The sequence below is a fragment of the Xyrauchen texanus genome, chromosome 50, assembly GCF_025860055.1.
Source record: "Xyrauchen texanus isolate HMW12.3.18 chromosome 50, RBS_HiC_50CHRs, whole genome shotgun sequence".
Taxonomy (NCBI): domain Eukaryota; kingdom Metazoa; phylum Chordata; class Actinopteri; order Cypriniformes; family Catostomidae; genus Xyrauchen; species Xyrauchen texanus.
Genome location: NC_068325.1, coordinates 8,074,846 through 8,089,419, shown reverse-complemented (window position 1 = coordinate 8,089,419; position 14,574 = coordinate 8,074,846). Strand labels below are relative to the sequence as shown.

At 37.6% G+C, this 14,574-nt stretch overlaps 1 protein-coding gene across 2 annotated transcripts in view; it reads right to left on the bottom strand.

The window, feature by feature from the left end:
* Nucleotides 1-14,574, bottom strand: part of tp53bp2b (tumor protein p53 binding protein, 2b) — a 36,703-nt gene that overhangs the window by 8,159 nt on the left and 13,970 nt on the right. Inside the window, exons 3-12 of one of the 2 annotated variants that reach the window (XM_052123517.1) lie at nucleotides 12,227-12,340; nucleotides 6,588-6,664; nucleotides 6,341-6,442; nucleotides 5,782-5,959; nucleotides 4,719-4,903; nucleotides 4,016-4,180; nucleotides 2,158-2,329; nucleotides 1,912-2,019; nucleotides 1,556-1,635; nucleotides 816-1,206 (exon numbers count right to left, since the gene is read on the bottom strand). In XM_052123517.1, coding sequence (XP_051979477.1) covers nucleotides 816-1,206; nucleotides 1,556-1,635; nucleotides 1,912-2,019; nucleotides 2,158-2,329; nucleotides 4,016-4,180; nucleotides 4,719-4,903; nucleotides 5,782-5,959; nucleotides 6,341-6,442; nucleotides 6,588-6,664; nucleotides 12,227-12,340 — 1,572 coding nt within the window. Of the gene's footprint in view, nucleotides 1-815; nucleotides 1,207-1,555; nucleotides 1,636-1,911; nucleotides 2,020-2,157; nucleotides 2,333-4,015; nucleotides 4,181-4,718; nucleotides 4,904-5,781; nucleotides 5,960-6,340; nucleotides 6,443-6,587; nucleotides 6,665-12,226; nucleotides 12,341-14,574 lie in introns of both variants that reach the window. The other variant, XM_052123516.1, reaches the window with a different exon arrangement.

The window sequence follows — 14,574 nt, the reverse complement described above, 5'->3', positions numbered from 1 at the left end:
AAGTTGGAACCTAATTTCTACAAATAGATATACCAAAGGAATGAACACTTTCCCTTTGCCACTTTATTTTTTATTTGAATGTTACCTTGATATCATGGCAGCAAATTCCAATTTGTTGCCATCAAGATCTTAAATAAATTGCCTTGGGTTTCAAAATAATAGCAAGGATATGTCACCCAAGATCACATGATCATAAACTGCAAAATTACTTTTATTGTTACCATATACTTTGCTAATGGCTTTATTGAAGAGCCTTTTAGGAACATTATAGTTAAAGTACTGTATATAGTAGATATATACTAACTGAGCACTTTACTGGGAACACTATGGAACACTGAAAAGTGCCTGCCATGGTCTTCTGCTGTTTTAGACCATCCTCCTTAAGGTTCAACACAATTTTACGGAGTCGTTATCGGAGTTACCATAGCCTTTCTGTCAGCTCAATACAGTCTGGCCATTCTCCGGAAAATTCCAGGAGATCAGCAGTTACAGAAATAGCAGTCTAGCAGTCGGGCTAGTTTGTCATGCCGCAGTCGAATCATGCCATGGTCGAAATCACTGAGATCAAATTTTTTCCCAATTCTGATGGTTGAGGTGAACATTAAGTGAAGCTCCTGACCCGTATCTGGATGATTTTATGCATTGCACTGCTGCCGCTCGATTGGCTGATTAGATAATTGCATTAATACGTAGGTGTACAGGTGTTCCAAATAAAGTGTTTAGTGAGTGTATAACTAAACATAGTATTATTCTTGTGTATCTTAGATACTTATCAAGTTCCATTACAAGATGTTTGTTGAGGCGGCAATACTTACATCGAGGCTGTGAACGAATCAACGTACTTTGCCCTTGGTAACCCTTCCCAAGTGTGCTGTGCTGGGTGTACATCGAGATGATGTCACTACTCGCTGCCCCCATCTTGTGCTTGTGGAGGGTGGTGGAAGATTCTTTCCCTGCCAAAGTCTCTGATGTGAAAGGAGGGACTGTTGCGGCGGGTAAAGTGTCCGGTTTAGGGGGCAAAGGTAAAGGTAAGGCGTTACTTTGAGATGGAATGGGCATTGGAGGTTTCTGACTGGCTGATCTGGCTTTGCCAGGGAAGGTGCCGGTGCTGTATGGAGGTTTGCTGAAGGTCGACTGGCCTGATAGAGCAGGTTTGGGCTTGCTGGGAACTGGAGGAGGAACCTTCCCGAATGTTCTACCAGCAGACTAGTGATGAAGAGAGGAAGACAAGATTTCAAAGATGGATTGCTTGGATCAAGTACCATTTGCAAACATGGTCCAGCAGCTAGATCGCACCAAACTAACACTAACTAGCATAAACAAGCCTGAACCAGCATGGAAATTCATGCTGCTCTAAGCTTGTCTATTCAGCAGGAATTGTTGCTGAACCTCAAATACAATGAACCTCAAATTCAAATATGAACTTCTCAGGCAAATAACCATTCAGTTTATTTGAACTTGGCTTAAATATGACTACAACATACATCTCAGGAGTTTTAGGCATTTGTGGTAATTTACTGCATAATATCTCACATTTTTACACTAAGTGCAGTACCTGTGCATCCCTCAAGAGGTCCTCGCTACTCTGGTTCTTGCGCAAGGGCAAAGGTGGTGGTCTCAAATCGGCCTCGGGTTCTATGACAGAAATTAGAGAACATACATTGAGGGCGACCTGTTCCCTTTAGAATTCTGAACCATCAATGTGGATTTTGAATAAACCAATCTTAAACTTTTACAAATGGGCTTCATCTAAAAGCTGAAAGATGCTGGCTTTGGTGGAGGTAGGATGAAAGTAAGGTCCTAAGGCAGCAGACCAAGCTCTCGAATGCAATAATGGACCACCCCCACAAATCTTGAATATCTGGTTGCGTCCTTGCAGGTCTTTAAATGTTAGAAAAAGGCATATTGTACCTTTCTCCTGGGAGGTGTGGCTGGTCATGCGGGGAAGGGTGGAGGAGTGGACATGGGAGCTGCTGTTGGTTTCAGCGTTGGAAATTTTACTTGTCAGGAAACCAATACCTGGCATCGGGAAAGTGGTTGGAGAGAATCAGGAAAAGACAGGGTTTACTGGCTCAGTTGGCGGATACAATCAAACACAAATACACATGGTTTTGCAAGATGGTGGTAAAGGTACTGCAGATACACATATACATGTACCTATGGTGGGTTTGGTGAGTGGTTTGGGAAGGGTGGCTGTGCCATCGGGGTAAGCAGGCTTCACCAGAATTTCCTGCCTGGGAGGAACTGGAGGGGCTGGGGTGGTCTGTATATACGGTCCAACGGCAGCAACCCGGGGTGGGCCAGTAGACTGAGAGCTCTGCCCTTCAGGCTGCTGGAAACAAAGATATTGAAACAAAAAAATCTTGAAATTATGTATGTCAGAAAATACATTTGTGCCTAAAAGAAATTCTTGTAAAATGTAAAAAAACAAACAAACAAAAAAAAAACATTTTCTTTCAGTATTTTGCCTAGATTTCTAGTAAAAATATTTAAACATCCTCAAAACAAGCTACATTTACCTGGGAAGCAAAATACTGTAGCTTGAGATAATAAGAATTTCAGAGAATATGTATGAATTAAGTTTATTTTTCTAACCCCATTGACAAATTGTTTTGTTGTATTTTAAGCATAAATAAAAATAATAATAATAAATGAGGTTTGTCCTTTAAAAAATAAAAATGCCAGTGAGGTAAACAAATGATTATAAAATACAATTATTTAAATTGAAACTGTATATAATTCTTATTCCATTGACAAATTGTTTTTGTACAATTTTAAGCATAAATATAAAAATACATTTATTCTTAAAACAAGATTTTTGTTCTCATTAAATAAAAACTATATATTTCTTACCCCATCTAAAATTTTTGTTTTATTTGAAGCCTCAAAAAAAGAAAAAAGATTTATACTTGAAACACGAAAAAACAAGATGCCAATAGGGTAAAACAAATTAATAGTTATCAAATAAAATACAATAATAGATTTATATATTTTTTACCCAATTGACAAAAAGCATAAATTGAACAATATTTAATGATGTGTAAGTTAAATAATATATATATATTTTACACGGTTGTGAGGGTTACTTTTGAAATGTATTCCACTACAGATTACAGGATACATGCTGTAAAATGTAATTTGTAATGTATTTTGTTAGATTACTCAAATTCAGTAAGGTATTCTAAATACTTTGGATTACTTCTTCAGCACTGCTAGATTTGTTCACTTGTTTTGACTATAATAAATCTTTCCGTACAGTAAGACAAAATACAGATGTTAAAAATACATTCTCTGAAAAACCTAAATATCTTATGCAGTGTTGTTTCTGAAACAAAATAAATCAAATTGATCTTGTTTCAAGGATTTTTAGATGTTTTTACAGGAAAACAATACAAAGATTATTATCAAGAATATGATTTTTGCCCTCATATCAAAGGACTTACTGGAAAAATAAATTATGATCCAACGTGAATTTTATTGATAAAATATGATTGTGTCTGGTAACATGTTCATGTAAAATGGCTAGAAATAGCATTTTAGCTTAGCGTAAAGCTGACAATTTACACAAGGTTTATTTTTATTTCTTCTGCTCCAAACTTTCTTCAAACATACTTCTCTGTCTGCTCGAATGATTGTAACACATCATAAGAAAGTGTTTCACCGCTGTTAAATGCACTTTGGATCACATCATTTATATGTTATAAATGTTTTCCATCTGAAAGCACTAAATATTAAATGAAACAAATGACAATAAAGTGCAACGTAATCTCTTCAGTAATCAAAATACTTTTTGAATGTAACTGTATTCTAAATACCAGTAAAAGTAAAAATCAATTATAAAATAAAATTACACATATACATATATATGCTGTATAATCAACTAAAAAAAGTTCTTGCAGGTATTTTCTCTGAAATCAAGTCATGTCTTACACAAACTTTCTTCTCAAGTAAATGCAACTTGTTCTAAAAAAAAATGTAAAGGAATGTAAAGCTAATGTAAAGAAAAGTTGCTCACAGGCAAGTTCTCTTTCTGTTGAAGAGCAGCTTTTTTCTTCCAGAGTCTCTCTCTCAGTTCAGCTACTCTTTTGTCCATGGCAACCACCTCGAGGTTCCTCTTGTTTAGATTGTCTCTCTGCTGCTGGAGTTTGCCACTCTGCTCCTGGTTCAACTTATTCCTCAGCTGAAGAACAGTGACATTTTTTGAACAAAAGAGGGACTGTGTTTGAGGCTATGATTTACAACTGTAATCTTGAATTTTACTCATTACAGTTTATGTGTCCTGTTTATTATTGGATGCATACTATAGGTAGAAAAGACTTATGGGCCAGAACATCAAAGGTGTTTTATTAAAAAAAGGGTCATAACATTAAAATTCTTTACAAAAAACTCCCACCTCAGTCCACCCAGATCATTTATTGAAACTAAGCTGCAAAATTGGCTCATTCAAAAATCATCTTGGTAATAACATCACATTTGCATACCGCCAACTTTTACATTCCAAAGTTTATTAGTATTATGTACTGTACTGAGCCTGCCCAGATGAATGTCAGTGTGAACAATAAGTCTCCAGGGGTCAGCAAATCACAAAAGAGGTAATTTACATATAGAAGTAGCAAAGGTACAGTAGCAAAAATAGCTGTTAACAGCATGTCCTAACCAGGCAATGTTGCAAGATTCCAGCTACAAGTAATTTGTTTCAATATGAGTAAATTTGCTACCTGAAGCTCTTTATACAGTCGCTCTAGTTCTCCAGAGGAGCTCGGTCCGGCATCGACAGGCATGTCTACTTTACCACCACGCAACATCTCCAGTTGTCGGCTCAACTCCTCCACCCGGCTCACAGCCACCACCAGCTCCCTCTGCTTCTGCTGGAACAGACTGTTCATCTGCTCAATTTCCTCCACTAGACAGAGAGAGAAACAAATGGAGGAATATTCTTCACTTGTTAATTAAGTTCTCATGGCCAATAGTATGATCATTTGTTATTGTTTCCCTTTATTAATGTGGTCACTAATGGCATGTTTATATAACAGAAACAGTAGAATAAAACGTTTGCATCAGTGGGCAAATGGACCACAACAAATGACATGCTCATAAATGATCTTGGAGAAAGGCCTAAAACATTTTTTATTATAAAATAAAAACAAATTACAAGCCTTCAAATTATGTACCTCAATATAGATCATATTTAAAGAAAATTATTATTAAAATTGGCAGGAAAACCTAATTATCTGACCAAACTGATAATCTCGGTCTTTGGTGTTCAGAGTGGTTGTTAGCTCATGCTACGCAGTTGCTAAAGTGTTCTGTGTGGTTGTTAGCACATTCCTACATGGTTGCAAAAGTGTTTACAGTGGTTCTTAGCACATTGCTATTCAGTTGCTAAAGTGTTCTGTGTGATTGTTAGCACATTGCTATGCGATTGCTAAAATGTTCAGAGTGGGTGTTAGCTCACTGCTATGCAGTTGCTAAAGTGTTCAGAATGGGTGTTAGCACATTGCTACACAGTTGCTAAAGTATTCCATGTGGTTTTTAAGTGTATTGCTATGCGGTTGCTAAAGAATTCCTAGGCTGTTGCTAAGCTGTTCTTGGTGGTTGCTTACCTGTCCAAGTCAAAACAGCCCACTCCAATGCTCAGGTTCATCCTATGCAAGTCTAAGTGATTTTTGTTGAAGACTTTTCCTTTTTTTAACTTCTCCTATCCCTGCAAATGTCTATGCTACCCTCTTTTTCTTGTCCCTGTATTTTCTATTTTACTCCCTGAAGTCGACTGATTCTGACCCAGTTTGCTGTTGCTGATGCGTTTCTGTTCCACTTGTCCTTTCAGAGCTCGAACCCTGCGCAGTTTGGCCTCCTGGTTCTCTGCGTTCTCTCGCAGCTGTCGCAGTTTATCCTGATCAGATATCTGCTGCTGCTGCTGGCGTTGGTCCTGCAGCTTCAGGAAATGCAGTCGCTGTTCCTGTGAGGTGTCAGGTCAACATCTCACTAAAATATATTCGCAGACTTAAGAAAGATTTTTTTAAATGTATTGGTCAACTGTTTTTATTCACGCTGGGGCTAAAAACAAAAACAACTTAAATCAGCCTAATTGGTATGCTGGTCTATGTTGGTTTAAGTTGGTCTATCAGCCTGGCCAAGCTGGTTTTCAGCTGAAAAAAAGGCTCCAAATCCAGCAAACAGATATGCCTGACCAGGCTGGGAGACCAACAAAGACCAGAAAACCATCTTAGGCTGGTTTAAAACTTTCTTACTAGCAGGAATAATGATGAACATGTATTACTTTCTAAGTCATTCTATTCAAATTACCTTATCTCCAAACATTAAGTAGATGGCACTGTACCTTAGAGGCCAAGACCTGTTGTTGTGCATTGATCTGCTGTTGCTGCCGTGACGCCATCTCTTGCAGCTCACTAAGAGTGATGTCCATGCATGGAGGCACCATCTGGAAAAATGAAAGCATTATTTTAGCTATAGTGAACATCTATTGGGCCTCAGTGCTGTAAACATAAATGTTCATTGGTAAGGGACAAACAAATGTATTTAGTGACAATCAATTGTGCAGGAACAACAAGGAATTCAACACTCACTCCATTCTCCATCTGTCTGTCCATTGTTCCCTTTACTGCATTTCTCCTGACAAGAGGCTCTGCAGATCTGTGACCTCCTGGAGTTCACAGCGACATATAGAGAGAGATAGCGAGACACAGAGAGAGAGAGAGAGAGAGAGAGAGAGAGAGAGAGAGAGAGAGAGAGAGAGAATGACGAATAGTGTGACAGAGATAACGGCTTGCATAGACAGAAGCACAAAGACTTTAGGACAGACCAAATATACATTTAAATTCATGCAAACAAGCAGGATACATCCTCCCATCCCAGGGATAGTTCACCCAAAAACGAAAATATTGTCATATTTTCCTCACCAACACGTCACTCCAAACTCATATAACAAAAAATGAGAATTACTGAAGAATGTTCACACTGCTTCTTCCATAAAATAGAAGTGAATGGGGACTGAGGTGGAGGACAAAAAAGCCCCATAAAAGTAGCTCATACACATGTTAAATCTTGCTGTGTTAAAGGAATGCTCCACGTTTAAAACAATCCATAGTCAATTAACAGCATTTTCTGCATAATGTTATGTAATACCACAGGACATAAACATTATAAATCTTAACATGATTTTAGTGTGATAAAATCAGGGATTTACTGCCGTTACGCCATTTTCCAGATTACATTATTTACCAGCTTTTCGTAGTTAAACAGATGAAGTTAATTATCCAACTAAAATAAATTTAACAACTTGCTCCATTAACCACCTTATGGATTTTTTTTTTTTTTATAAATGAAGGAAGAGTTGAGATAATTTTTATGGAAATCAACATTATTTCACACATGCGGTCAACTGAACTTAATTGTAATGCACGAATCATTCCTTTAAGACAATGATGCCGAATGCCATAGGATCTCGCGTGTCTCATAACTAATTTGTAATTGAGTACTCGATCACATAAAAAAGCGAATAATCGATTACTTGAATTACAGAATTTTAATTCAACCTTAACCTTTGAACCTGTTTTTCTTATGAAAAAATTAGCACTATGCATAAACAACAATATCTAGATGAAATAAGGACAAAAATAAAACAAATAGAAACATACATTAGATTTTTCTGAAGCAATACAATCATTTAAATAATGACAGAATTTTTATTTTTGGGTCAACTATTCCTTTAACAACATAAACTAGTTGTTTCATTAATGCCCACACCAGGCAAAGGCACAAAGAATTTCAATATCGAAATTCGAGTATTGCTTTTACTAGTCTAATATTTACTCGATTAATCAATTACTCGTGCACATCCCTACTCGTAACCGATCGAAGATTTTCTGTGAAAAACTACTTCAATTTCAGTCTGTTTGTTATGCAAAGCTATCGTATGGCTTCAGAAGACTTGGAATATAGCACATAAGTCATATGGAAAACACTTTTATGGCCTCTGCCTCAGTCCCTGTTAACTTCTATTGCATTGAAAAAGCAATGTGAACATTCTTCCGAATTTCTCATTTTCGTGTTCTACGTAAGAAAGTCAGTCATATGGGTTTGGAACGACATGAGGGTGAGTAAATGATGACAATTTTCATTTTGGGGTTAACTATCCCTTTAACAACCAAATCTATACAAAAAACAAAAGTTATTAATTATATATTAAGACCTTGTCTAAGATTGCAAACATTTCACAAAATAAACAATCTATGTGGTAACCTACCCTTTGTGTAAACCAAGTTAAAGCTCACATCAGTCTACAATTGAACAAACTACCAATGAAGGCCAGGTGCAATGTATTTAGCCTGAAGAAGTGAGGTTATGTGGCAGAGCAGGGACTGGGGTGAACCTCATTACATAATGACTGTTTGGCCCAAGCAAAAGTACTCAATTATCCTGCCTATGACTGTCGGTGCCAGGATCCAACTTACATAACTTCAACACTGGCACTGCTAGCGATGTTTATATAGGTTACCGGATAAACCGCTCTAAAAAAGCTAAACAATGGCCAACAAATGACCTCGGTCACAGTCTGACACCACAGGGGTCCTAATCAGGGTTTACAGATTACACAAGCAAAGGGTTTTACCTCCATACTAAGTGAAAACAAACCACAAACAAAACTTATGTGAGCCCAGCTGGGTGTAACTGACTAAAATTAAGCTCAAAATAAGGCAGAATAAATAAGGCATTCTTTTGTGAGGTTAAGCCATGTCCAAAGGGTGATATTGCTTGTGCTGTTGTGTAACAGCTAGTCTTTGTCCAATAAAGAGGGCTAAATTATCTCTGAGTAATATGAAACAGCACACATGGTTTCACATGACTGTGATGTTTAAACTTCTCAGGAGGGAAAAGGGAGGATTCACTTTATACACTTTGGGTAAACAAATTAGTAAGAGATTACAAATAGGGTATATTTGCTTTAAAAAAAACAAAAACCACTAGCTAGCACTTTTATCAAAGTTGCTATGGAAGTTGTTTGAAGTTTTATAAAACTTGGTACCATCGTAAAACCATGTTTTCGTTTTTTGTTAAAGCCGTCAAAAAGAAAGAGTTCACAAATGTTATTAATTGAAAAAGTGTAACACGTTCATTTTTCCTAATAAGGATTAAAGCATTTACTGTACCATTAATACAGCATAAACACTTGTTGGAAGGGCAGAAACTTTGCAATGTGTCTGTCTGGAGTATTTACACTGATACACATGCGCGCGATTCAGTGTCAGTGATCATATGATGGAGAAAGAAGATCTTAACGCTATTTGTTGTACAAAACATGCCCAGATGGGACACATTTTAATTAGCACAGAAGCACACCAAGTCTTAACTATCACAAATACGCAGAATGGGACGTTTTTGTCAGCAAGCGCATTTCACGTGGAGTTCAAAGCAAGCTTGATGCTGACTTTAATGCCCTGATGCGAACCATGAATGCAGCTTCACCATTGCTGTAGCAAATTGGGTAGCCACAGTCAACAGGCAGATCAATATTGGGGAGGATGAGAGTTTAAGTGATTTAAAGCCCATTGCAATGAATATACATCCTATGTGGGCACTGATTCTTTCAATGAGTCAACCTCCCACTTAGACTTTGCAAAACATTTAATGTTACTAGAATTGGTGTTATTTTAGCACATTTCCATCTTTACACTGTGGAAGGCTTTGTTTTGAAAATGTTACATATTTTCTTTTCTAAAAAGGAAATAAATGCATTTTGACAGGAAAAGAAGTATAGTTATAAGGTCAAATTTCAGCACATTAAATAGGAAAAATTAAGCACAATTTTTTTTTTTACCATTAGACAACATAATATAAAAGCAAATAAAATTTATTTTAAAGAAATACAACAAATCAAATGTTTCATCAAGTTTATTATGTTGTGAATGATAAATACTATATTATATAAAAATTATGACAATTTTTTTTGGACATTTTCTGGTTGTCAAATGTTCATGGATCATACAAAACCATATACATAAAATGCCATGGTATATCACCATCTAATAAACCACTGTACCATGTTAACACTAAAGTACATTTTTCTAAAATGTTTTTTTGTGAGCAGGCATTAGTGTACGTTTTTTGTTAACCATATTATCATATTAAGAAATTGTGGAGCGGAGAGGGGCAGGGCTGGGTCGGAAAATATCGCGCGCCCGGTCCCCAATCGGCCTGATGAGACGCGCGAGGGATAAAGGTGGCCAGTGACGTTGGTTCGAGAGAGAGAGAGAATTACGGGCATGTCCGTCATGTGTGTGTTTATGTTTGTGCTTTTGGTTTAAGTTTCCATTAAATTATTATTTATATTGACAAGCCGGTTCTCGTCTCCTCCTTGCCCATCTGAATCTCCTTGCCCATCTTTAACTGTGTTACAGCAATGTTTTTTTTAAAAGTGTTTGACTGCTGTGCCGTACTGTAATGTTCTTTCAGTGTCTCGCGCAGGGCCGGAATTTTTTTTTTTTTACATGCAGTGCCAAGTTAAAAAAAACTTTTAAAAATGCGTCTTGAGACACCCGAATTCTGTCCTGTTCATTGCACTGTGTATAGTTTTTAGCACAAAAATGCATTTAGTCTGAACGGCCCAAGTATCGTTGTAGCTGGGTTTCCATCCACAATTTATTTTTTTTTGCCATTTTGGGATATGACATAAAACATGCTGGATGGAAACATCAAGACGCGCAACTTTCCAAAATGTGCATAAAAACAACTCACTTGAGGTGGGTAAATTGTTTATTTGGTAAGATGACATGAACAAAAACTTTGACGGAAACACGTTTATCAAATATATTCCTATTGAATTTATATAAATGTACACTCATTGAGCACTTTTAGGAACACTATGGTCCTAATAAAGTGCCCGGCGTGGTCTTCTGCTGTTGTAGACCATCCAACTCAAGGTTCGACATATTGGGCATTCTTAGATGCTATTCTGCTCACTACAATTGTACAGAGTGGTTATCTGAGTTACCATAGCCTTTCTGTCAGCTTGAACCAGTCTGACCATTCTCCACTGCCGCTCACAGGATGTTTTTTGGCACCATTCTGAGTAAATTCTAGAGACTGTTGTGTGTGCAAATCCCAGGAGATCAGCAGTTACAGAAATACTCAATCCAGACCATCTGGCACCAAAAATCATACCACGATCAAAATCACTGATATACATTTTTTTCCACATTTTGATGATTGATGTGAACATTAACTGAAGCTCCTGGTCCATATCTGCATTATTTTATGCATTGGACTGCTGCCATACGATTGGCTGATTAGATAAATGCATGAATAAGATTATGTTTAGATGCTCATCAAAAACATCATGTGCCTCTGAGCGAATAGGAATGGCTAGTCAGAGCATTTTGTTTGTGCGTTCTAAACCGCAAGTAATTTACTACATTTAATAAAAGAGCCACAGTGGCTATTCGCAAATTAATGTTGCGCTATTGAGATTTTGTGCATAAATAACATTTTCAGTTTAGATGGAAAGATGTGTCTCATTTGTATCTCATGTTTTCCTTTCTCCTGATGACTTTGAAGAGAAACATCTGAAATGTATAGTAAGTTGATACTTAAATCAAACATAACTGAGCTATGAAAAGGGAAACCTTTGAGCAATACCATTTTTCTTTGGGTGGACATGTTTACAGTACACAAGATAAAGATCCATTCTGATTCGTTCCAAAACCCCTTAGGCATTCCCACACAACAAGCCGATCTGCAGTAAATTATTCATACCCCAACACAGCCAATACCATGTCATATTTACAACCCTCTATCCACAGACTACCATAAAAGGAAATGACATTCACACCCATTTGCTACAATGGCAATGGCCATAACAGCAGACTGCAGAGGACGAGAGGATGTAATCGAATGGGCCTGTGATTTTACATAAAAAGAACTGATCTATATTCCAATCACCATCCAACTATACAACAGATGGTAAATTATAAACATTCCCTAAATTGACAACAAACACCTCCACTACTTTCATAAAGCTTGCTTTTGAAAATTTAGATTTTGGTGACTCCTCTCACAAATTACAATACCGATTATACTTTCACATGAGTATCATTGAGAGAAAACCTTTTTTCATTTTATTTTCAAGTAGCACCCCTAGTCCTCCATACACTAGACATTTAAAGTCAAGGTGAATCAGACTGTCCCATGTAATCTCACTATCTCTCACCAGTATCGTGTCCAGGTGCTCGGTCATGTCGCAGGAAGAATCGCACCTCCGCCCTCTGCTGACCCCAGCGCTGCAGCACCTCAATGATTCGCTCGCTGTTACCAATCACACGCTCTGAGGAAGTTAGCAACCAATAAGAAACATGGGATGCAAATTAGGTGGCAAAGTTCCATTCTACAGTGATGCACTACTGCAATGACTTTGTGCTTCTGTGGAACAGAAAAGGAGATGATTTGATGAATGTTAAGCCTACTTTCTTTCCATACAATGAAAGCATACGGTCACCAGAAGAAATAAATAAAGGCAATTAAAAAAAGTTATCATTACATTGTTTTTAAGAACAGACTAGGGCTGGTTTTAAAACAGGTTTCCCAAATGGATACAATTTCGATCTGATTGGATTCAATTGCAATTAATGTAGCTATATTTCAGTTATAATGTCTACTTTGCTTATTCATTAAACCAATCTGATCATTCTCAATACCAATTTTTATACTACAACAAACTGATATATATTAATGGCATACTAGACAGCAGCAGGTCAATTATGCTGCACTGACACCTCAAATCCAAAATTTTGATACAAACCTTTTTGGTCCTCTGTTTACATTCACTTTAGACATAACTTGGAATTTTCAAGTGTACCGCAACTCTTTGAGCGATCTCAGAGCACACGCTTACATAAAACATGCACACATAAGCCACCTGTCAGTCAGTCAAACAGCGAGCGGGTACTAATAATTAGGGGAAAAAAGTCATCTTTAAGAATTTCGCTATTTTTGTAGTTTCTCAAATTTATATTCTTTTTGGCCTGATTAACATGATTAACCAGTGATCGCCAATATGCACACCTGGCATGGAGTAGAAGATTGATCTTGTAATTTAAAGAATTGATATCGGGTCTGGGGTCCTGGGTAGCTCAATGACTAATGACGCTGTCTACCACCCCTGGAGTTCGTGAGTTAGAATCCAGGGCGAGCTGAGTGACTCGAGCCAGGTCTCCTAAGCAACTAAATTGGCCTGGTTGCTAGGGAGGGTAGATGCGTGGGTTGCAGTGCAGGCAACTGAGACTTGTCTTCCACCATCCGGATTGAGGCGAGTCACTACACCACCACGAGGACTTAGAGTGAATTGGGAATTCCAAATTGGGGAGAAAAAGGGGAGAAAATCCCCAAAAATGTAATAATTGATATCGGGATCATTCAAATGAGGATAGTGATGAATCAGCATTTTTTTTTTTTTTTTTTTTTACACAAAAATTTAGGCCACGTCCAGACTAATACATTTTTGTTTGAAAACGCATCTTTATCTTTTTTGGCCATCCATCCAAACTGAGACAGCGTTTTTGACAGCGAAAACGGAGCATTTAGAAAACGCTCCAAAGTGGATACATTTGAAATTGCCAACTACACGATGCAGTGTGGACTTGGATAACGTAGAATTTCGAAAACAATGATATATTTGTTGTCATGTGACACAGTAGGGAGCGTATCTATGTTCCCAGGGTCCAATGTTTCCAGGGTCCTATGTTTCCAGGGTCCTATGTTCCCCATTTCAATATTCTGTTAACACACATTAACCCTCCTATTGTGTTCGGGTCAAATTTGACCCGTTTCAAGTTAAAATAAAAATACCCCATGTAACTCTACCCTCCCTAGCAACCGGGCCAATTTGGTTGCTTGGGACACCTGGCTGGAGTCACTCAGCACACCCTGGTTTCGAACTCGCGACTCCAGGGGTGGTTGGCAGCGTCAATACTCTAAGCTAACCAGGCCCCCTTATATTTCATAAATATGGAACATAGGACCCTTTGTCATGTGATCATTATGTGCCATATAAATCTGGCGAACATAGGAATGACCCCACACAGTCATGTGATCCATTCAACCAGAAACAATCAAGATGGTGACCCATGTTGTAGCCTTGTTGTGCCTGCTATTCACTTTGATAGCATTGTTAAAGATCAATTTTACTTTGTACAACCTTTACATTGCATTTCTTCAAAAGGCAACGGAAGTTTACTCGGAATTTTTGTGCGTTTTATACCATACAACGAACGGCGATTTTTTGCATGCGCATTAAGGGGATTTAGGAGTACTTACTGTACTTAGGCATAGCCAAAGTTGTGATTCACAAGAAATCTTGGCCTCCGCAGTAGCTCTCAAATCTCATTCGTGCATGTGTGTATTCAAACTTTTCAAACTTGTTTTTTTACCATTGATTCTCACATTTTGGGACTGATTGTGACTTGGAATATAGTGCACATGTATTATAGCTTACATGGGACTATGACAGTCATATTGATAGTCCCTGCCGTCACTGTACGCTTTATTGTATGGCAGAGAGTT